This window comes from Myxocyprinus asiaticus, chromosome 11 (assembly GCF_019703515.2).
Source record: "Myxocyprinus asiaticus isolate MX2 ecotype Aquarium Trade chromosome 11, UBuf_Myxa_2, whole genome shotgun sequence".
NCBI classification, from domain to species: domain Eukaryota; kingdom Metazoa; phylum Chordata; class Actinopteri; order Cypriniformes; family Catostomidae; genus Myxocyprinus; species Myxocyprinus asiaticus.
In genome coordinates, this window is record NC_059354.1 from 11,056,227 (window position 1) to 11,080,844 (window position 24,618).

The following is a 24,618-nucleotide window of genomic DNA, read 5'->3' on the forward strand; positions in this document are numbered from 1 at the left end:
TTCCTGAGGTATCTGTCTTGAATGCAGAGGGACACTGTGATGGACTTTGTATTGGCCTGAGGCAAGGGGACTCCAGAAGGGTAAGGCCTTCTTCCACTGCGGTCTGAAGATGAGCCATGCCAGAAGCCTGCAGTACAGCAACAGAAGTACAAACAAATGGAATTTCCCGGGTGACTTGTGTGCTGAGACCACAATGCTGTGAGGAGCACTGTTTTGTGAAGGAAACACATGCACGTTTTGTCATTGACTTTTCAATGATAGTGGAGATGTGGCACTGTGCATTGATTTGGAGAGCACCAGACTTCATTCAGACAGCTTTGAATATTTCACTCAGCAGCTCTGCCCTCTGTGTGTAGGTCTGTGCATTCAGACCCTTTGTGGTGATGGATTTCACTAGCTGGAGGAGGTTGTTGGAATCCTCACCGCAAACAATATTTTCAAAAGTGACACTATCGCAGAAAGCACAACATAAGCATTGAAAAAAGGCATCAAATGCACGTGTTCAGCACAGAGATTCTTGATTTCCTGAGTTTAACAGGCTGTTGATTATTTCCATTTTTCAACAGGTCCACTTTCAGTCTTTTCCCCCTCACAGATGGATCTGCATGGAGCCATTCAGGCCAAGGAGAGAGGTATGAATTCCTCTTCCTCTTTTTGGGTGGAACCGCTAGGTCTCTCCAGTTTTCAACAGCGTCTTCATCTGTTGGATGGATGTTTGTGACATTGTCAGATTTCCCAGAACAGGAAGCATCCATTTCTGGTTTTCCATCTACACTGCAAGTTGTGGTGGGTAGTGGATTGGCTCCTGTGATGATCACTGTTGCAACAGCTGCATCCTCTTCACCTTTTTCCTCACCTTTTTGTTTTGCAGAACAAATTCACATGTTGCCTTCAATGAAGGACAGATGTCGGCAATGAATCGATCCACCTGAATAGGCAAGTTTTCATGCTTGAAAAGGCCACATTTGATGTTTTTGAACTCTGCTTCAACATTGGCTGAACTTGTGGTGATGTTGGTGCTTCAAAAGTGAGGGATCATTACCCCTGTCCAGAGTGGTATGTAACTTGCAAGCCAGATTATATTGGGAATAATCTCAGCGAGGAAGTGCATATTATCATGATCCCCATTAGCTACGGCAAGTGACCTGCTCTCCTCACATATGTCCGTTACCCACTGTCGTAGGTCTGTCTGTGTTTGGTCACATGGATCCACTTCCAGGTCCTCACCCTCTACATCTGGAATGATAACACACTCTTCTGCAGTTCGGGCTTTCAGGTATTTCTTGCACCTTTCTGATATGAGGGGCGCTCCAGAGCTGTCACTGCCCTCTGCTTCACTGAGAGCCACAACAGTAATACTGCGTAGTAGCTCTTTTGCATCATCCATGTTTTGTGACATGAGAAGCTGTGCCATTGACCTCACAAAGAAATCTTTAATGCGATGTGGTTTTTTCTTCAAGCAGTCCCACTGGCAGATCATCTTGATGCAGTGTGCAACATTAACCTGAACAAAACAAGGTGGCACTTTTGCTGACTGTTTACCAAGTAAGACACACAACACTCATTGATGTAGGTCTTTAGATTAGGATGAGGAGTAAAAGCCTTGACCAGAGCTCCGAGCAAAGCCAGAGAAAAGTCACTCACAACCTCTTTTGGAGTTGATGCACCTACATGTATCCATTCTGTCAGCCAATGTGTTATTGCATTAACATTGTGTCTCTCTGACAGCATTTTCACCACTGGGACACTTGAGCTCTAATCCCATGCCAGAACGCCCTGATATAAAAATATATGGCCAGACTTGCAATTTGGTCTCTGTAATTTCTCTACTGAGCCAGTTGCATCAAAACTCACAGTGGGGTTAGTAGATGTCTTTGATAATGACTTGTACATATTCATTTGTGTTTGACTCCAATAGTGACAGAAAACTTTGTCCAGTCCAATGTCTTTAATGCTACCACTGTGAGGTGCACTGTATTTTAACATCTGCAGTGACACAATGGGATCCTTGTCGCCTAATTCTAAATAATTTCTCTCTTGCTTTGCGCAGAGTGGCCAAATTAGGCAGATGACTTGGCTCAGGATCTCCAAAATCCATCAGCTTTGTTGCCTCTGATGCCCTCCATACATGGGGTTCCATTCTACCCTCACACAGTTCTTTGGCTGTCTGCACACGCAAGTTACCAGACAGCGCACGCTTGGAACAGCCAGTGTGCAGGGAGTCATCAGTGTTTTTAATTTAACACTTGAGCACCACTGGGCTGTTCATTTCAGGCTCTCTGTCAAATTTTATGTGAATGTGGCCACGACACTCCTTACAGTTCTATGTATTTCTCTGTGGCTGATGGATAGACCTTGGCTCTTTTAAAGGCAAATGTGCAGGGGCATTTCACTTCTTGCCAAATGTGATGATTTATCACATGTGTCCAGATGCCAGGCTTCAAAATTGTGTATTCCCTTTTTTGTGTTTTAGAGAACTTGTTGTTGTATTTAACCATTTCATGCATGAATTCAATCCATTTCTGAAATGGAACTTCAAAATCAAAAGTCCAGCAATCTTTTGGTCTGGGTGAAAGGAACCCTGGCTCAAAATAAGTGTCATCACTACTGCCATTTGTTTCATGATCACATTCATGAGTAAACCCTAAAGCAGTCCAGGTGTTGTGTCTATTTAATTTAACAAAAGTGTATAGAGCCTTTGCAGTGATCTTGTTTTCTATCTGCTTACTAAGCTCTGTCCAGATGCTCTGATTAGGAGTAGCTATGTTGCCATTTTGGACTATGACCTCTTTTGATGAACACAGGACAGTGAAAATGTAATCTCTGTCGACTGCTGGTTTCTTGGGCATCTGGCATAAGCAAAACATAATTACCCACTTAAATAATCCTGACTCAAAAAATGTCATGTTCAGTATAAACTTGTTTTCATGTATTACTGTATTGGTCCGAATATAAGGATAATATAATATAGTAATAATATATAAGGATAATATATCTTGTATTAGGACCAATATGGTAATGTTGACCCCTAAATGCACAATGTATTAAAAAAACTAACATGGGTCACATGTGCAACTGTAATTAGCATATATTAGTATTAGCCATGAGTTTTCTGTTCAATAAACATTGTCAACCTTAGCTCTCTTGAATGTTGTACCATTATTCTTGAAGTTAACAAATAATATTGTAACTGACAGTGTTAAAACTTTGTACTTACATTGGCCAGAAATTTGATTTAGTAACGACTTTTGTAGTTTGATTTATATCGACTTTTTCTCTACTAACTCTACACTAATTTCCACATGAGCATCTTGAACAGAAGTGTCACTTGCGCCTAGTGATGGCAGTGAAGTGTAGCAGATGATACTCCATGTAAATAAATAAAAAGTTCAATCAGGAAAGACCAGTGAATGAAGTAAAGATAATTGTTTATTGAACAAATTATGTGATGATTAGTCTTTACAGATAGTCTTCGAAAATTCGACTCTAAAAGTGTGTTCACATCGAGGAGATTTGCGCTTTTGTTCTCGTGCCCAGAGCTGAGCGAAAGTGAGTGACAGAAAAAGAGTCCGACAGACACCAGATGAATATTGAGCTGCTGCTGTCAGAACACCAATAAGTTTAATAAACACCATAGCGACTACAAAAACATTGATATGGAGTTGTTGTTGTATTAAAACATCTTCATCCAACATTTTGGTAAGAGATTGAAATGACAAACCCGAAATAAAATGCTCACTGCTCATAAATCATACTGACTACACACAAAACAAGAGAGACCTATTTTAGAAATATATAATATAGTAGCCGAATATATAGTAATCAGAATGACCGAGACTGCTACTAACCTATATTTGATTTTTGTGACCATTAAGTGATCTATTTTATTCTGTCAGTATTGTATTCAATAAATATCAGCATTTATAATTCGCCTGTAATTCAGTGTCTAATTTAAAAAAAAAACGAAGCAGCACAAACAAAACTTTTATCGGCACAAACCAGCACAAATGAAGCACAAACAAACAAGACTATTTGGGGTGAATTCGGAGCATGTGGGGGGGCTGAGTGACCTCAGAATGACCTATAAATATTATTTTAATATCTAAAAATACTGAAGCAGCACAAACGAAAATTTTTACAGCACAAACCAGCACAAACGGAGCACAAACGATTGAGACTATTTTGCCGATGTTTTGCATTGGGTGGGGGGCCAACTTCGGGGTTGAATATTTTTGACATGACATTTGTGGAGAGAATTAGTTATTTTTTATTTTAAAATTTGGGTTAACTGAACTCTTTGTTCTCAAAATCACTCAAATGTGTATTAAAAACTTATTTTGTTTACTGAGGTTTTAGTTGATGTGTTTTAATTCACATCACCAGAATGTATTGCTGGTCAGGGGGGTTGAATAATTTTGATTGCAACTGTATGTATATATATATATATATATATATATATATATATATATATATATATATATATATATATATATATATATATATATATATATATATATATATATATATATATATATATATATATAAATCTTTGTCATAAACTTTAATCTTTGTTGACTAGACAAAATCCACATTTTTTAAAAACATCCAACTTAATGTATATTTTCAATAACTATAACATATGGAAGCCCATTTCAGCTACATGAAAAAAATTTTTTTGCTTTGGTAAATCATGATTATGAGACACTAAGTCACATTTATGAGATCAAAAGTCTTAATTGTGAAACACCAAGTCATATTTATGAGATAGTAATCATAATTATGTGATTAAAAAGTCAAAATTCTTAAATTAATATCTTATAATTATGACTTTTTCTCATAGTAATGACTTACAATTTCATAACTTGGCATTTTATTATAATTATGACTTGTATTATCAAATTCCATAAAATTGAATTGAATAATCTTTAATAATACTTTAAAAGTTTTATTAGCTTAATTTTGTTAAACATTACACAATTTAATTTGATGGAATTTTGTTGTGAAATTTAAATGTGAAAATTTTAAAAATAGGCACAAATATTTTTTGAGTGTAAATGTGAATCAAATAATTATGACTTTGAATTTCGTAATTATGTCTTAACATGTCATAATTATGATTTTTTTATCTAAAATGTGTGACTTTGAATCTAATAAAAATGACCCTTTATCTGATAAATATGACATATTATTATAACTTCCCAAAGCATGATTTTTTTTTCACTGTGGCGGAAATGTGCTTCCATAATAACACATACTGTACTTTACCACGTACTGAAGTCTACTATTGATTTTATACTGTAAGCCATGCTGAACAAAGCTTCAGCACAATCAGCAGGTCAACCAAACTTCATTCAGTGTGCTGAGAATGGATGCAGCTCAAAACCTAGTGGGCTGCCTACTTAAACAGCATTTTGGGGCCTGAGAGCGCATGCATCATTGTTGGGCATCACGCTGATAACGCGCCAAAGATGTCCACTTGGTAGGCAGCTCACTAGGTTTTGTAACACAGCCAATGCGACCAATCAGCGCCGTTTATTGCAGCTCGCGCTGATAGCATGCTTGAGTGAGACCTGCAAAGTTGATGTTTCAAGATCCAAATCCAAACGAAATCGCGAATAAACGATACGGACTTCACTGCTGTCGATCATTTGATGTCCTGAAAGACGTTTTATACAGTTATAACGAACACGTTTTCATTCACGAAACATGGTTGCACTGTCATGCAACAAAGAAGCAGCGCCTGCAAGCGTACGGCTTGTTGTTTGCACGAGACGCTGTGGGAGATTTAATGCTGGTGTTACGGCGAACTAACGGGATTTTGATGCGTTTGAACCGAGAAGACGTCGTGTGGTGAATGTCTTTTGGAGCGACATGGCTTCGGTGAACTGTTTCGGTGGTCCGGAGGAGCTCGAGGACTCGAATCACGCTTTAAGTTTGATGAAAGAGCTGAAATTATTCTACGACTCGCAATTATTAGTCGACGTGACTATCGAAGTAGAAGCTGACCGGGGGCCAGAGGACCAAAGTGTTTCCTCTACTGTTGCAGCAGGAACATTTTTCCAGTGCAACCGCAATATACTGGCTGCAGCGAGCCCTTATTTTAAGAGCATGTTTACAGGAGGATTGTATGAGAGCACGCAGAGAAAGATAACCATTCATGATGTCGACGCTGACTCAATGGCTGTCATCATCGATTACTGCTACACTGGCAAAGTGACAATCACAGAAGGCAACGTGCAAAGGCTCTATGCAGCTGCTAATATGCTTCAGCTGGAGTATATACGGCAGGCTTGTGCTAATTTCATGACGAGAAGGTTGGACCTTTCTAACTGTGCAGGGATTTTGAAGTTTGCTGACACCTTTGACAATCTGGAGCTGAAGAGCAAGGCTCAAGCATTCATTGCAAAGAACTTTGTCCAGCTTAGTGCCAATGTAAAGGAGCTTTGTGAGCTGGACCTGAGGCAAATAAAAGAGATCCTCACTCTGGATTCTCTCGATGTGGACTGTGAAAGGAAAGTGTGTTCTTTCGCTATACAGTGGATTGAGAATAATCTGCATGCAGATGCCGAAGATGCATCGCAGGTCCTTAGATGTGTTCGGTGGTCTTTGTTTTCGGAAAAAGACGGGGTTTATCTCGATAGCCTTAAATCGAAGCCTTTAATAAAGAAATATCTCTCGAATGTGTTCGATGGGGTCTTCGATGAGCAATGCAGTGTGATTTCAAAGGGTGTAAATGCTACCAAACAAAGAGTCGGCAAGAGTGCGAAAGAAATGGTCCTCTTCTTCGGACGGCCAAATGAACCTTTCATGTGCTATGATCCCTACATGGAGGAAATCTACTCAATGGCTTCCCCGGTCATTAACCTATCCAATCAGAACTTCAAACGCTCTCCAATGGAGACGTTTTTGGTCTGTAGTACACCAGAGAACAATTTGTACCTAGCCTCGCAACTGTCAAAGCACTTCTGGGTGTACAACCCATTGTTAAATTGTTGGCAGGAGCTGGCCGATAGACTGCTCGGACGAATGCACTCATACATCGGCTACCTCAATGGGCACCTTTACATTCTGGGTGGCAGAGATCCGGCTTCAGATGCCAGGCTCAAGGAAGTAGAGTGCTATAGCATTCAAAGGAACCAGTGGATTTTGGTGGCCCCTTTGCCTCATTCGTTGGGAAAGATGCAGGTTGTGACAGTCAATGAGCGACTCTATGTGGTGAATAAGAGGAGGATGCTCAGCTATGAGCCAAAGAAAAACCACTGGCTCCAGCGAGGCTCCCTCAAACGCAGTAAACTCCACAAAGCCTGTGTCTTTCAGGAACAGATCATCTGCCTGTGTGACATCCCTGTGGTAAAAGCGTACAACCCAGCTCGTGGAGAATGGAGGCGCATTGGAGACATTCCAATTGATAGCAGTGCTCTCAACTACCAAGTTGTGCAACACAACAACAAACTGCTTCTACTAACGATTGCCATAGTTCATCACAACAAAAATAGGCTTGTTGTACACGAATATGACCCTGCACGGGACACTTGGAAAAATGTGGCCACCATGTTTGGATCCTCATTTGGGTCAATGAGTCTCTCCAGCAGGGTGTATACTGCATGTCTGGGTTCCGGTCAGAATTTCGTCTCGGAGGAGGATGATGACAGTGGCTCCAGTGCTGACTGGGACTTTGACGGATTGACTGATGCAGACTCTGACTCCGGCAGCTCAAGCTCATTTTCAGATGAGAACTGGTAGTCAGTGTGGTTCTCAAAGTTTAAACCGTGTCAAATGTGGAACTGTGCATAATACAGCCAAATGTCAAAAATGCTGCAAAAGTATTTTGAGATAAACAGTGGGGTCCAAAGTCTCAGACCAGATTAAAAAAAATAAATAAATGTAAACCTAGAAATAAACTTTCAAGATAAAAAAAAAAAAAAAGATTTTGCATTATTTCTAAATCACTAATAAAATGTAAGCACATTTGCGACATTGACTGTTAACTCCTTGCTTCAAATGAATCAAAAGATGCTCTTTGGAACATTCTCAGAACATGCTGGATAACATGGATCATCAGGTTTTGCACAAACTTGAGTCCATGCCAGCTTGAATTTTAAATTTTCAAAGTTTCAACAAAGATATCATTTTTAATAAAAAATAAATAAATAACAGTATGTGTTAAATTAGAAAAAAAAAAACCTAAATATAAGCATTTTCACTTGTGGCCTCAGACTTTTGCACCCCACTGTAGGTGTTAATGGATTTTCTTGAAATTATTAGCTTTGTAAATAGTGGTTCACCCCACAACAACCAGGTGAAAATTGACTTGAAATTCATGCTGCATAAGTGTTATTAAACAAAGGCTTGCCCTTGTAATAAACAGCTAGTGAATGATACATTGTCTCAGGATTATAAATTGGTAATTGTTAGCATTTTGACTTTGCCAGTCTCTGGAGGTCACAAATAAAGAACAGTATTATGTCTGAATCTTATATAGAGTACATTGGGGCCTAATGAAATGGTGCGTTTTTCTGGTACCAAAGTGTACTACTTTGGACATTTCAACATCTCTATAGAATATTCAATTACAACACCTATTCATCTTTTATTAGTCAACAAGCAGTGTGCACTGTACATCTTATAGATTCAGTTATGAAGTGAGTTTAGGAATATTTCATTAATTAAATCATAGACCATGGTTTCTTGTTATTGTATGTTTTGGAAGAAAGGCTGGGCTTTAGCCCCATTGTACCCTACATAGTTTTTTATGTTTGTGTTTTTGCGTGTTTCGGCTATATATTAATTTGTTGTCATTGTTGTCTAAATGTCAGAATAAGAATGGGCCTTATTGCCAAGTATGCTAACACACACAAGGAATTTGTCATTAGCTTCCAGTGCAAAGAGTCTATAGACTATATAGACTTTTATTTGAGTCTAAATTATACTTTCATTATTAATAATCTATTAAATTATGGTTCTGTATCTCAGTTATAATTTTGGTCCTAATTAATAAAGTCTGTTTTTACTTTATTGTTATGTGTTTATTCCTTTTACTGTTTCACACATTGTATTCGAGGAAAAACTGAAGCATGCTTTCAAGGCTTTTGGTTGGTTGCAGGAGTTCACGTTAAGGTCTCGTCTCATAATATGTTGTCGGGATCAGAACTATGGCAATAGAAAACACAACTCGTATCAAGAGTATGACAGTCCTCAGGGAAGGGTGTTTAAAATGATCATTGTCAGGGATTCAGATGTTGGAAAGACGTGCCTAACTTGCAGGTTTTGCGGTGGTGTATTTCTCGTTAATCCCGAGGCAACGATCGGTGTGGATTTTAGAGAGGGGAGCAACTTGGAGAAAAGTTGAGGATGATCTATACTGCAGGGTTTACTGTCACCTGTTCATAAAGCTGTTTAGACATGTTGATTGTGAATAACTGAATATGATATATTCATTTGGGGTTTCTATACTATGAGTCTGTGGTCTGTATTGTTAAAAGTAGTAGTCAAACAATTATTTAAATACATTAATTAAATACATTATTTATTAATTAATATACATCAATTCTTTGACATTCTGTTATATTTATAAAATATGACAAAACAGACCATAATTCATGCTTTATAATATTTATTATAATTTAAGTAAATATAGGCTACTTCAATACTTTTTTATTTTTACTCTGGTTAATATTAAATATAATATATAATATTTATATTTTTTGAATGTCTAAATTGGCACATACATATGGCTAAGAAATGCGGAATACTTTATTAGGAACACCTGTACACCTACTTATTCATGCGATTATGTAATCAGCCAATCGTGTGGCAGCAATGTAATGTATAAAATCAGGCAGATATGGGTCAGGAGCTTCAGTTAATGTTCACATCCATCAGAATGGGAAAAAATGTGATCTCAGTGATTTCGACCATGGCATGATTGTTGGTGCCAGATGGGCTGGTTTGAGTATTTCTGTAACTGCTGATCTCCTGGGATTTTCACGCACAACAGACTCTAGAATTTACTCTGAATTGTGCAAAAAACATCCAGTGAGTGGCAGTTCTGCAGACAGAAATGCCTTATTGATGAGAGAGGTCAACAGAGAATGGCCGGACTGGTTCAAACTGACAGAAAGGCTACAGTAACTCAGATAACCACTCTGTACAATTGTAGTGAGCAGAAAAGCATCTCAGAATGCACAACATGTCGAACCTTGAGGCGAATGGGCTACAACAGTAGACCATGTTGGGTTCCACCTGTCAGCCAAGAACAGAAAGCTGCAGTGGGCACAGGTTCACCAAAACTGGACAGTGGAAGACTGGAAAAGCATAGCCTTGTCTGATGAATCTCGATTTCTGCTGAGGCACACAGATGGTAGGGTCAGAATTTGGTGCCAACAGCATGAATCCATGGACCCAACCTGCCTTATGTCAACAATCCAAGCTGGTGGCGGTGGTGTAAAGGTGTGGGGAATGTTTTCTTGGCACACTTTGGGCCCGTTAATACCAAGTAATCATCGCTTGAATGCCACAGCCTATTTGAGTTTTGTTGCTGACCATGTGCATCCCTTCATGGCCACAATTTACCCATCTTCTAATGGCTACTTCCAGCATGATAATGCACATCACAAGCAAAAGTCATCTCAAACTGGTTTCATGAACATGACAATGAGACAATGAGCCTTTGCAGTCATGTCAACATGGACCAGAATCTCAAAGGAATGTTTCCAACATCTTGTGGAATCCATGCCATGGAGAACTGAGGCTGTTTTGAGAGCAAAGGGAGGCCCTACCCAGTAGTAGTATAATGTTCCTAATAAAGTGCTCAGTGAGTGCATTGTATATATGCACACACACACACACACATAGATATATATAAAAAGACAAAAATCATTTAAAACATGTTGACTTTACCCCATTATAGTGTGATTACATGCCCTGCACTTTGGGCACATTGTCACGATGGGAAACTGACTACTACAAAACTGTTCATGAAACAGCAAAAAAGAAAAAGGTATCGTGTTAAATATCAAACCATTATTTTGTCCAAAAGAAACTGTAATTAATAAGTTGTATAAAAGTGCAACAACAACAACATAAAACATGTGACAACTTGCCCCAAGCTTTCATTTATAAAAAATACTGTCTTGAGAACACAGTTCAATCTTTGAGAAAAAGTCTACCTTCATTATATAGTTGACACTTGCCTGAAGTTTAAGTTTCACTTATTTACCCAACAGCTATTACACACATATGATGATATTGGAATTTGTGGTTGGAGGATTACACTCACTTCAGTTATTCTAATTTAACAGGGTTTTGAACTAGGTGCTTGAAATTAACATACAAACCCATACAAACTAGAGAAAACGAGCAGTTGTGTAATTGGACTTTTGACTCTAAACCTTTTAGTTACTGAGATATAGCCCTTGTGACAACGTCCTCATGTGACAACTAGCCCTGGCCTCCTCTACTACTTTTAAATATCTGCAATGATGCAAATCACATACTCTTTCTCAGTTGCAGATCTGGGACACAGCAGGACAGGAGCGCTTCAGGAAGAGTATGGTGGAGCATTACTACTGCAACGTCCATGACATCATCTTTGCGTACGATGTGACCAGTCTGGCTTCATTTGAGAGCCTGCCAGAATGGATTGAGGAGTGCTGCCTTCACTCAGTCCCTGCCATGGTACACCGTTTCCTAGTTGGGAACAAATGTGACTTAAGAGGAAGAAGAGAGGTGTCCACTTTCATAGCTCAGCGACTTGCTGATAGCTACAACTTTCTGTTATTTGAGACATCTGCAAGAGACCCTGCAGAATAAGAGCATGTAGATGCAATTTTCCTCACCTACAGGCTGAAGAATCACAAGCTGCTGAGCCTGAAACAGCCCAGTGAGAGCAGCTTCATACAACTCTCTGGAGACCAGGAGATGAAGACACCCTGTTATTGCTAAATAAAAACTTTGGCCCTTCCGCTTTGGTGTAATAGTTTAGGAGACTGTAAATTGATATGGAAATGTGTTGGTATCTACATATAGTTCACAAATGTCTTTGGAAACATGAAATTTGAGAGGGACTTTTGGGGTTTTTCTAATTTTCTAATTTTCTAATTCAGATGATGTTTGATGTATTAGACGAATCTACCTATTTAATATCTTATTAATTCGTCTGATTATTTAAGGCCTTCATAAACGCATTCAGTGACATGAAGACCTCACCCTATAGAATATGTTATAACATTATCAGTCTGTACTAACTAAACATGTTTTTATAGATATAGTTATTAATATATTGTGACAATTCCTGGATGCTTTGATGAAATTTCTTAAGGCAATCTGGAGCGTTTATGCTGATCAGAAAAACAAAACAAAACAAAAAACACTTTGGCACCTTATTACTATGCACCATAGCAATGAACGTTCTGCTATGTTAAGTCTTTTCATACAGATATGGATTGATTACCATTGCATATTTGAGGCTATGGTTACTTTTTCCTCAGTAAACTAGAAATGCTACTACTTCTCATCTCATCAAATAAGTATTGCATGCCAGCTCAAACTAAACTGGAACTGATTGTATTCCAGTTGACAAGATTGTATCATGTCTAAAGATTGTCTTGAGGATTTTACATCATTTAAAATGTGTTGTCCTTGAGAGAAAATTCTTGTCATTGTGTAAATAGTTTGCACTGACTCTCAAATGTGTTTGTTCAAGTGTTGTAAAAATTAATTTAACTTTAAAACAAAATGAAAATAAAATGAAAAATAGAGCCATTATTTTAACATATTTGTTTTTACAGTTGTGATCAATCAGGGTCAAAGATAAATCTTTTTTAAATATAAAGACCAGGGTTCCCCGGTCATGGAAAACCTGGAAAAATCAGGGAGTATTAAAACTGTAATTTCCAGGCCTGGTAAAGTCATGAAAATTAATAAACCTTTGTATCTATAGTGAAAATCGTTTTTCCATTTAAGCTCAGCTCTAAAATATTTAATTGACTAAATGACTATATATATATATATATGAATTTTGTAAGATTTGGGAACTTTACAATAAGGTTACTAACAATGAACAATACTTTTATAGCATTTATTAATCTTGGTTGATGGTAATAAAAACGAATACATTTTTAAAATCAAAAGTTGTATATGTTAACATTAGTGAATGCACTATGAACTTACATATACTAACAATGAACAATTGTATTTATATTAACTAACATTAATAAATAAATTCTGTAAAAATACATTGTTCATTGTTTGTTCATGTTAAATAATGTTGTTAACTAATGATAACAAATGGAACTTTATTGTAAAGTGTTACCAAAAATCTTTATTCATGGGAAAGATGTGAACCCTCAAATTCCTTTCTTAAACGTTTGATATTGTAGGCCAATCCTCACAATAAAAGAGAAACCCACATCAGTAACCATACTGTTTTATCGACAACAACATTCAGAAACTTCAGAATCACTTAGTCTCATTTTTATTTTATTTTGCTAACTAAACAGATCTCAGCCTCTCAGACAGTAAGTGCTGTTTTTGACTCCGTACATGTGCACTTAAATCCTAAAATCAGCAGGCAAGTGCAGCTGTTAGCCCAAACACCACAAAAAAGGTGTGAAGAATGCTTTTTAAAGTCATAAATTATACCACAAAATATAACAAGCAGGATTTTGACTGATTGTGTTTAAAACATTTTACTTTCAAAAGTTTTACATTTAATGCTGGATTGTTACAAAATTGCCAGTCTTGCCAGTGCAATATTATATATATAATATTCAGGCTGGTGGTCAAAGATTTCTCAGCTTTTTAAAGCAAAATCTTACATTTAAAGTGTATTCCAATTGCTATGTCAATGAATATCATTGGTGCAATTACATTTAGACACCACCAGATGTCTGTACAAACATGTCTGGACCAAATCTGAGTCATTATGTGAATGCCATCTAACGGACATGACAACAAGCAGACAGCTGATACTGAAATATAGGATACCTTGAATGTAATACTCAATAAAGTAAAAAATAAATAAATAAATAAATAAATAAACAGAAAACAAGCAAAACAAAAAATAGTATTTAGGGTGGAAGGATTTTAGATTCTCCTTTATTTTATAATAAGAATTTTAAGGTATGGCCTATTTTCAGTACATAAGTGCCTATGAGTTTGCATAGCTTAGGCCTTTCCTCATATCCATTGCAAAACATCTGTAAGATGTTTCACATTAAAAAAGATAGATCATAAAAAAATTGTTTTCTTTTAATTTAGGTATTTTCTGAAGAAGCTGCACAGCATATATAATTTGTGTAAACATTATTATTTTGCCACGTGGGATGTAGAGTATAGCCTAGAGGTCTGTATCGGTTATAGGTAGGCCTACAGCTCCTTAAGCCTGTAGCTTAAAAATAATAATAATTTAAAAAAAAGGCAATTCTTATTATCCCACTTATATATATATACACTGGTGGCCAAAAGTTTGGAATAATGTACAGATTGTGCTATTTCGGAAGGAAACTGGTACTTTAATTCACTAAAATGACATTCAGCTGATCACAGAGTATAGTCAGGACATTACTGATGTAAAAAACAGCACCATCACTATTTGTAAAAAGTCATTTTTGATCAAATCTAGACAGGCCCCATTTCCAGCAGTCATCACTCCAACAACTTATCCTTGAGTAATCATGCTAAATTGCTAATTTGGTTCTAGAAAATCACTTGCCATTATATCAAACACAGTTTAAAGATATTTGGTTCGTTAAATGAAGCTTAACATTGTCCTTGTGTTTGTTTTTGAGTTGCCACAGTATGCAATAGACCGGCATGTCTTAAGGTCAATATTAGGTCAAAAATGGCAAAAAAGAAACAGCTTTCTCTAGAAACTCGTCAGTCAATCATTGTTTTGAGGAATGAAGGCTATACAATACTTGAAATTGCCAAAAAAACTGAAGATTTCATACAAAGATGTACACTACAGTCTTCAAAGACAAAGGACAACTGGCTCTAACAAGGACAGAAAGAGATGTGGAAGGCCAGATATACAACTAAACAAGAGGATAAGTACATCAGAGTCTCTAGTTTGAGAAATAGACGCCTCACATGTCCTCAGCTGACAGCTTCATTGAATTCTACCCGCTCAACACCAGTTTCATGTACAACAGTAAAGAGAAGTCTCAGGGGTGCAGGCCTTATGGGAAGAATTGCAAAGAAAATATCACTTTTGAAACAGAAATCACAAAGAAAAGGTTAGAGTGGGCAAAGAAACACAGACATTAGACAACAGATAATTGGAAAAGAGTGTTATGGATCTTCACCCCATTGAGCTTTTGTGGGATCAGCTAGACTGTAAGGTGCATGAGAAGTGCCTGACAAGACAGCCACATCTATGGCAAGTGCTACAGGAAGTGTGGGGTGAAATGTCACATGAGTATCTGGACAAACTGACAGCTAGAATGCCAAGGATCTGCAAAGCTGTCATTGCTGCACATGGAGGATTTTTGATGAGAACTCTTTGAAGTAGTTTAAGAAGATCTGATTTTTTTTTTCCATATATATATATATATATATATATATACACTTAGATGCACAGGTAAGTGTCTAAACCTGCTGGGCATTCCTGCTGCAATTTACACACTTTTTTTTTAAGGATTTAAGCATTTCAATCTCACAACAAATTTCAATCAAATTGTAGTAGTCTAAAATAAAGAAATAATTAAAAAAACTAAATATTTAAATTTTTATTAATTACATTTGATAAAACTTACCCAATTCATCTTGATGGAATTTTGTTATGAAATTGAAATGCGTAAATCAAAAAAAAAATAAAAAATAAAAAATAAAAAATAAAAATTTAAAAAAATTGAGTGAATGAGCAAAACTGCATTACATACCATTTGGACACACTGATGTCGTAGATATCCCTGAAGGTTATTTATTTATTTATTTCTGTAATACACCTTTAGTAGTAGACCCTATGCCTTCTCATGGGATTACGTGGGTTATTAGCTGTCCATATGTCCTGTATCATTAAGTGCTGGATTGCTGATAAAAACATTGCAACAAGTGAAGTAATCACAAATGGGAGGGCGGCCAGGACGGAGTTATGGTTAAAAATAAAGTAGCATTGCATTGATGTCCTGCGTGTGTCATAGTAGCTGTTTAAAACACATTCTTCAACGGGAATGACGCCAATAGATGTAACTCACACGGAAGAGTAAAACAGGCGTGAGTGATAGTCTCTTTGGCGACGCGTTTCCCAAGTCCCACCCGCCTCCATCAGCCCCCCCTCAGAGTCGGGCAATATTTAAAACAACCCCACCGCAATGCAAGCGCAGAAACTGAGAGAACACATAGTGAGGACTGTCTATTCAAAAGGGATATTATAAGGACTTGCTGTCTTATATAGGATATTTCGGAAGAGGACACTAAAATACTACCTTCCATCGAAGATGAAGTCTCCAAAGATAAAGTCACAGAGCAAATGTAAGCTTGTCTTAATTTACCTTTAAACGATTAAATGCATAGTAGGACTGGTAAACATAAATTCTAAACATACGAACTCATGCAAATATGCTTATCAGAGTGTATTGACCAGACGAAATATCTTTAATTTTGTTGCAGTTTTTGAAACAAATCTTACGTTTAATTTCTAGCATTTCTTGAGGATGATGTCGACCTCAATGCAGTGTTGTGTGAGTTCGACGCTGTCATTGAGGATTTTTCGTCCCCCGTGGAGAAGAGACACTTCAGATATGATGAGCACTTGAAAACAATGAAGAGACGGAGCAGCGCGAGCGTCAGCGACAGCGGAATCAGCGACTCTGAGAGTGAGTACAAAAGTGCATTTGACGTGTTATTATTCCAGATAGAAACAATGTGCTCTTGCCCTTCAATCATTATTACAGCTTCAGAAGTTACAGTGTAGCCTACAGAATCTTATCTAATCTTATCCCTCACACAAGCACAAAGAACAGCTTTTGTACTGTATATGTTAACTTGTCTTTTAAAAGACAGACTTTAATTTCTTCCTTTGGGGGATAGAAGATTCATGAAACATTTGTTTATGACTATGGTGGCCAGATTCTTGCTTGTGGAAACTGGGACAGCCTCCTCCCAGCAAAAATGAAATTGACGTATCCTTACCTAGGCGCAGATCAATGCGAAGTGGAGGGTGCATCTGCATCTGTAACTGTTGTCACCTTGTACTTTTCGCTGGCAGCAATTTTTCTAAGTGTGCGCTTGTCTTTCAAGAGTTTATCATAAAATGCAGAGCAGTCCAGTCCAAAATTAAGACGTACGAAAAGCATTACCTTCATGACTGTTACACTGAGTCGAGATTTATCCATGATGCTCCACAGATGTAGATGTCCCAGGCAGGCATAAAACAAACTCCACCACCCTGACTAAGACTCTGAATTTGATGGTCTTGCTCTCCAGCTCATGAAAAACATCAGTCCATCTCTCTGACACGGCCCTCTTGTTCATGCTCCACTCAGTGATGCGACAAGTGACAATGTTTTTTGTGCAAGCCCAATCATCAAAGAGCGTGGTTTCGTCAAACAAACTGAGAGCGGGGATTCTGGAGTAGAAGTGTTCGAGGCTGCTCTGAATGTCTTTCCACTGTGGGATGTCTCTCAGTAGGGCCCACTCAAGTTTTTCTGTGTTCTTCAATGAGAGCTCCAATTTTGGAGGTAATCCACCGATGCTGAATAAAAGTTTTTCACTGCACAAAAGAAATCATCCATTCACATGTCACCAGCTTCAACAAGGGCATCCAACTGCTTTTTAATGTCAGGGGTATGAATGATTCCTCCAGCCTGGCCTGCAAAACGTTTCTCAGGTCATGAATGTGCAAAGTGGCTGATATGTAGTGTTGCTTTACTATCTCCAGTGCACGGTTAAAAGTGGCTGTTTGGTTAAGAGCGAAGCCACTCCAAAGTTTAGTGCAAGGATCGCTGAAAATGTCTCTTAGAAACTTTGGGCATTTTTCTTGAGAAAGAAAGTATGCACATAGACCATGAAAATGTGTAGTATTCTTTCAAGAGCTGGACCAAGTGAGAGGAAACGTTTGTTGCCATGCTGCAGTAATTTCTGTGGATCATGCAATTTTTGGATTAATTTCGCAGCGCAGTCAGCCGACCGAAAACTATGGCCGTGCACAACAGAATGATAAGCAAAAAGTCCCAGATTCTGAACTTTGCTTCACAAAAAATCGCTAACACTTGGTGTGGCACACTTCCTTTTAGCAGAATCCACATGCTTCTTTGTATGAACATGCCAATACTGATAATTCCAAAATGATCAAATATCATCAAATTATTCTGCCTGGCCGATATATCGGTTTATCACTAATCAGTTCTAATATCTGTTCACGGACACAGGCTCACTGTAGGTTTATTTCCATATGTTGCACAGTTATCGGCCAATGCGGATCATGTGAAAATGACCAAATATTGTCTAATTATTCGGCCAGGCTGATATATCGGTATATCACTTGTCAGTTCTAATATCTGTTCAGGGACACAGGTTCACTGTAGGTGTATTCCAACATGTGGAAACATTCAGCTTTCAATTGGAGATTCTCCTTGTGTGAAACTCACACAGACCCTGCCAAACACCCTGAGACAGACTGGATCTAAGCACAGCATGAAGGTCCAACACACAAGCCAATAACAAAGAACGAGTGCCTACTCAGACGTTTTGTGGAGACTTTAGGGTATTCATTTCAAGGTTAACACTGACTTTTTACTTTTTCTGAATCCCATTATATCAGAACCTCTTTGTGTATGGAACTTCTGATGGGAATGACAACTTGTTTTCAGAAAGACGCACAGGAAGGTGCAAAGGTTTTTTTTATGGACATCTTGAATAGATATGTAGGAGTTTTATTTGATAGCTTATATGTGCATAAAATGATTGGGCAACAAGCAATCTCTTTTCCCCTCCCATTTACTTCTGGAAGAAACAAGGGAATGTGACAGACTCTGTGGTTGGATAGTAAAATATACTCTGGCACCCTCATTGATTTTGCAGCTACTTGTTGGATTCAATCAAGCCTGATACTGTTTTGACACATCTGCCATTGATCTAGTTCAGTGGTTCTCAACTGGTTTTGCTTCAGGAAGAAGATTTTGCATTGGACATCAAGTGACACCCCAACACAGTTCTGAAATTGTTTATTGCACAGAAGTAACAAAAATGTGCTTAAAACCAGCCATTGAAATTTATTAAAATGACCATGAACTGCATATGCCCAAGCCAACAATATGCAAAATTATTAACATGAAATAGGCTAAATAGGAACATTTACAGTTTTATAAATGCATTAACAACAGTCGAAGTGTAATCTGTAATATAAGTCATATTACAGTGTCACTTGAATTTGCACTAAAATACTGAAGATTTTCAAAGTCTGTTCATTTTGCTATCCTAACTATGCATGATTATATGGTTAGTTGCATTTGATCATTTTTATTATCTGAATATTTTTCCCGCTATCTGTGACCCAGTGAGAACAGACCTGCGACCTATTTTTGAGTTGCAACCCTTTCAGTTGAGAACCAGTGATCTAGAGCAAGCAGTGTCAGTTGAGAGGACCTCTGTACTTTAGTTTTTGCTCAAACATTTCACCAGCTGATGTGCTGAAGCCCAGAGACATCCCAGAGAATCTAATGACTGAGGTGGTGGCAAAGTTGAGCTTCTGTGTAATGGCACACTGAGTGCAGGGCTAAGAATGTATAAATATACATTTTTTTTTTAAGCCAGAGTGTGGCATACTGGCCCAGCTCTTCGGTTTTAAATGAACCTGCTTGAGGGTGGGTCACGGTTGAAATAGCTTTGAAAGTGTGCTCGTGAGTGAGTGGAAAGAGAGAGGCTGTTATTAGAGGAATATGCATTGATTGCAAAATATGCATTGATTCCTAGCACAGATTAACCCCTCCCGAACATGCCCTACCCCCTCCGGTTACGGGTCACTGCACATGTTTGACAAGCCTGAGTTAGTGATTCTCAACTGGATTTGCTTCAGCATCCAGATTTTACATTGAACATCAAGTCGCAACTAAACACTTCTAAAGTTGTGTATTGTACAAAAGTGAATGAAAATGTCTTTAAAATCAAACAGTATAATTCATTAAAACTATGAACATGATGTATGCTAAATAAAAAAAATAAAAAATGGTTTCTATATGTTCCTTAAATGTAGATGGTACAGATACATACAGGAAGCATCAATTTATTTTTTTGCTGACTTCCTCTGTGTCATTTTCCTTTTGTAATAGGTGCAGAGTCCTTGAACAGAAACAGTTTCAGCTTTAGTGATGAGAAACTCAACTCTCCCTCTGTCTTCTCCCCTGCATCAAACAGTCCCTTGGTCTCTCCTAAACGTGAGTTAAAAAGTATATTTTTTTATTGCATATTTAACTCTAATCAGTCACTTTTAGATTTATTTGCTTTACTGTATTAGTTGATCAACTGTATATTGTTCCTTTCAGCTAAACTTGGAGACACAAAAGAGCTAGAGGACTTCATTGCAGACCTTGACAGAACATTAGCAAGTAAGTGTTAAATTATGCTAATGTTAATTTTAAAACAATTTGGGGTCAAATGTTATTGCATGACTTAGATACATTGATGATCATCAGTTGCGGACCAATACAAAGCATGTATGTATTTATCCCAGTCATTTTCTCCATAGAGCTTCTTTTTAAAATTCTAGCGTTGATCTTTGAAGATGCACTACACGGACTGCTTTCACTGTTGTACACCGTCTCTGTGTTTACATAAGTGTCTCCTGCTAAATGCGTTTAGATGCACTCCTACCTCAAACATCAACGTGGGAGAATATGGTGGCGGATGCAGCGAATGGGCCCCCCTGTGAGTTGGGGGCCCCTGGGCTTTAGCCTGTGCAAGCCCAGTAGCTGCTGAGCTCTTGCCATGATTTCTGTTTTCATGATAACAGCAACTTCTCTGATTAGTGGATTTCTCTTCGGAATTATGGGTAGTGTAGTTCTTCACTGAAAATGTTTAGCAATTAAAAGTGATTTTCTAAATTAAGTTGAATTAAGTTACTTCTTGCGCCCAACTCTTAGGCTTTATACTTTGAGACCATGGGAGAAAACTCTTGTATAAACAGAGTTCTGTTTGATACACTTGCTGAATGGTACCAAGTCTGGTGTCAATCATACGGTTTAGTTGATTTGTTTTGGAACGCTCCTTTTGCAGCCTAGATTGCTTTAACTTGCTCCAGAGAGATAGGAATGCATCTGTGTATACCTGCAATGACTCAAACTGTACAACCATTTTCCTCTTTCTCTCTTTAATTTTTTACAGTTAAATAGGCAGTTTTATTTATTTTTTCCTGTGCCTTTAGGACTTCTACATAAACACCCTCTTCGCATGAGAAATAAAAGGGTGCTGTGAATTTACTTGCAAGTTGCAGGTTTGCTGTTGAACACAGTATATTTTTATACAGCTCTATCCTTCAACAACAGCCTCTTCGCATAGCCTTTACTACAGATTCATAAAACAATCCACAATTAAATGTGCCCAGCAGACTGTTAAATTCGGAAATGATATGGGACCTTATTAAAAAAACTTCAGATCCTTCAGAAGGATATGCAGAGCAGCAGGTGCTACACACAGCCAAAAACACAGCACAAGATTTGACAGACATTTTCCCTCATTTTAGTCTTTTCCTCATTTCAGTCTGTACGTTTTCATTGTACAATGAACTCTTCAATCTCAAACGATCAAGAGAAATCTGATCCCTCATGAAATGACCCACTTAAACATTACCCATGGTCTCATGCAAGCTACTAAATGTTCTTATGTTTATACATTGAGACTGCTAATGAAAGACATGCTTATTGGACTGCAGTGTTTCTGGTGGGGCTGTCTATAAAAGTAAGAGCCCCCCCACTCTGAGAATAGCCTTGACACCCAAGGACCCACAAATGTACTAACTATGCCCCCTGCTTGCCTGTCTTTCTCTAGACATGTGAGTTTGTAGACGAGAAGACTGGGGCCCACCACATTGTAGCTCTGCCATGAGAAGATGGCCAGACTGCACCTGACAGACCTGAACTACTGTGAAGATGGAGAAGACATGGTCATGGTTTAACATATTAAACGACTATGGAGTCATTTACAAACACCTATTGGACACTTGCTCTCATAAATACACAGAAAGAACATACACCAATCAGCCACAACATTAAAACCACCTGCCTAATTTTGTAAGATTATTTAAATAGCTTTTTATAGAAATATATTTGTAAATTTATAGAGTTGGTAATGTAAATTTATCTGTAATACCATTTTTGTGAATATATATTTTGTATTACATGTAAATATTGTGTCAAACTCTGTCGCCTTGCTACAAGAAGCCTTTTCTGTATTATGAGATATTGCATTATTAACTGAGTTTGAAATCATGAGCATAACATGAGCTTAAACTTAGTTCTTATTTCATTGGAAAAACTGGAAAAGTGATATATTGTATTTAATACAACTAATGTCCTGAAGAGATTAAAGATGTAAATAGATTTTTATCATATGTTTCTTTGTATTATTTCATGATGTCATGCATGAAAAAGCATCAAAATGTTTATTACAGTGTGTCTTGAAGGAATGTTCACAAAAATAATTTCTTGTCTCTCATCTCTTGTTTATAAAAAAAAAAAAAAAAAAAATCATGCTTACTGTAATGATCTTATTATTGAGGTGAATGGGGCCAGGTCATAAACATTAAAATATGCATTGTTTCAAAAGTATAGCCACAAAGCATAAACATTATACATGTTAAGATGATTCAGGTGTGATCAAATCGCTGACTAACTTTTTTTGTGTAAAGTTATAGCCGGTTACAACTTTGTTGTCATGAGAAAATGTATCACACTAAAATCATGTTAACATAGAGTATATAATGTTTGCGTCTTGTGGCTATACTTTTGAGTGTGTATTTGAATGTTTATGGACTGGTCACATTCACTTCCATTGTAAGTGCCTTACTGTAACCCCGATTTTAAATAAACGTATGCCACAGAATATGTCGATTGAGCTTAACTTATATTGAACCTGGAACATCCTTTAACCAGACAAGACTCCATAAAGCAACAAAGAATAAAAGCTAAAAGCTGCAGCTTAGATTTGCAAGATTTGCAGATTTTGGCAACACAAGCAACTATGACAATTGGCTATGCGACAAAGTTGAGGACAGTACAACATTATTCAAATTAGAAGCGATGGTGTGACTACCAATGGGAGGGGAGATGGTGGAGCAAACATGATCCACTGTCTGATACATTTGGATGTAGAAATGCCTACTAGCAATTACATCGATTTTGCAACCTGCAACAATTTAACATGCTGTCAGTGTGAACGGCCCCTTGGAGTTCCTGTCCCAATCAACTGTGACAAGCGACAGGAAAATATTACATTAAATATGTACATTAAACATCAAATATGTAAAAACGTCAAGTCTACATCTAGAGATGCAAGGGTGCGCCTTATGTGCGATTTTAAATCGATTCTATTGGACCACCTCTAGATTGTATAGGCTTGGTTTGAAAGACACACCCACCTGCTGGCGATGCCAATCAGAAGATGAGGACACAACCCATGTTTTTTGGTTGTGTGTTAAGATTCAAGAATTTTGGTTGAGTGTTCAGAGTTTTATATGTGACGTATTGGGCAACTCAAATTTCATTTTGCCCCAGACTCAGTATTTTAGGCGGTGGGGTTAATGTAGGAGATAAATACATAAAATACATTGTAGTTTTAAATGTATTAATTTTTTTAAATTCTTTTTATCTATTCTTAAGTGTTTCCTCTTGTCTGTTTTAAATGTATTTTTATTTATTTTTTGTATATGCATGTGTGTATACTTTCATTTGTGTTAGACCACTGGATGTTTGTAGAGGGGGGATATAATTTGATTATGTGTGTGTATGTTCTGTTTCTTCAATCCTGTTTTGTGAATCAATAAAATGTAAAAAAAAAAAAAAGAAATAAAATAAAAAAAAACATCAAATATGACCTGATTAGCTGTGATTGCACAGACTGATTATACAATGAATTCGACGACAGTAGGTTGAAACTTTTGTTGCTGAAATCGGTCCATGCTTACTGAAATACGAAGCAATGCCGCCAGTAGCAGAAGCTGGAAGTGTTGTTGAACCTATGGGCATGTGTGAGCTCCAGTTTCTAGGTGAAATGTCTGCAGATTGGCGCCAAGCCAAGCAAGTTGCAGATTTAGGTGTAAATGATGTTTTTTAAACTCTACCCCCAAACCCCAACCCTAAATCTAACCATCAGTGGTGTAAAAATTTAATTTTAGAGAGAAAATGCAACCTTCGAATCGCGCTCACAATTGTTAATGTGAACATGATTACTTCCTGATTCCCACAGGACCAGAACAGGTCTCTGAGTTTGCTCACGCAACACACTAACAGTGGCACTACAGGGAAATGTGTTTACACTTGAATTGATGCAAAAATCTCTGATGGGGAGTGGCGCTTTTCAGTAATTTAGCTGAATGTCGATTTCAGGGTACATGAACATTCAACATGTCAATTTCATGTGTGATCATTTTGGATTGTATCGCATCACACAGCATTTTTTATTTCA

The 24,618-nt window shown here is 37.5% G+C and overlaps 2 protein-coding genes and 1 pseudogene across 2 annotated transcripts; all 3 read left to right on the top strand.

The window, feature by feature from the left end:
- The first annotated feature begins 5,546 nt into the window (after window positions 1–5,546).
- LOC127447814 (kelch repeat and BTB domain-containing protein 7-like) lies at window positions 5,547–9,015 on the top strand. The gene has a single exon (XM_051709886.1). It carries the CDS (start codon window positions 5,872–5,874, stop codon window positions 7,741–7,743), a length of 1,872 nt encoding a protein of 623 aa, XP_051565846.1. The 5' UTR covers window positions 5,547–5,871; the 3' UTR covers window positions 7,744–9,015.
- LOC127447734 (ras-related protein Rab-33B-like) lies at window positions 8,499–11,943 on the top strand (annotated as a pseudogene).
- Window positions 11,944–16,310: 4,367 nt separating this feature from the next.
- On the top strand, window positions 16,311–22,546 carry LOC127447982 (regulator of cell cycle RGCC-like). Its single transcript, XM_051710257.1, has 5 exons — window positions 16,311–16,473; window positions 16,644–16,817; window positions 20,271–20,375; window positions 20,484–20,546; window positions 21,985–22,546. The coding sequence occupies exons 1-5, from the start codon at window positions 16,440–16,442 to the stop codon at window positions 21,990–21,992; spliced, it is 384 nt and encodes a 127-aa protein (XP_051566217.1). The 5' UTR covers window positions 16,311–16,439; the 3' UTR covers window positions 21,993–22,546.
- The last annotated feature ends 2,072 nt before the right edge of the window (window positions 22,547–24,618 follow it).

Excerpts from the sequence above, each read along its gene's own strand:
- LOC127447814 (XM_051709886.1), top strand. The coding sequence starts at position 5,872 with ATGGCTTCGGTGAACTGTTTCGGTGGTCCGGAGGAGCTCGAGGACTCG.
- LOC127447982 (XM_051710257.1), top strand. The coding sequence starts at position 16,440 with ATGAAGTCTCCAAAGATAAAGTCACAGAGCAAAT. Across the intron at positions 16,818-20,270 it reads CGGAATCAGCGACTCTGAGA|GTGCAGAGTCCTTGAACAGA; the intron begins GTGAGTACAAAA and ends CTTTTGTAATAG. Across the intron at positions 20,376-20,483 it reads TCCCTTGGTCTCTCCTAAAC|CTAAACTTGGAGACACAAAA; the intron begins GTGAGTTAAAAA and ends TGTTCCTTTCAG.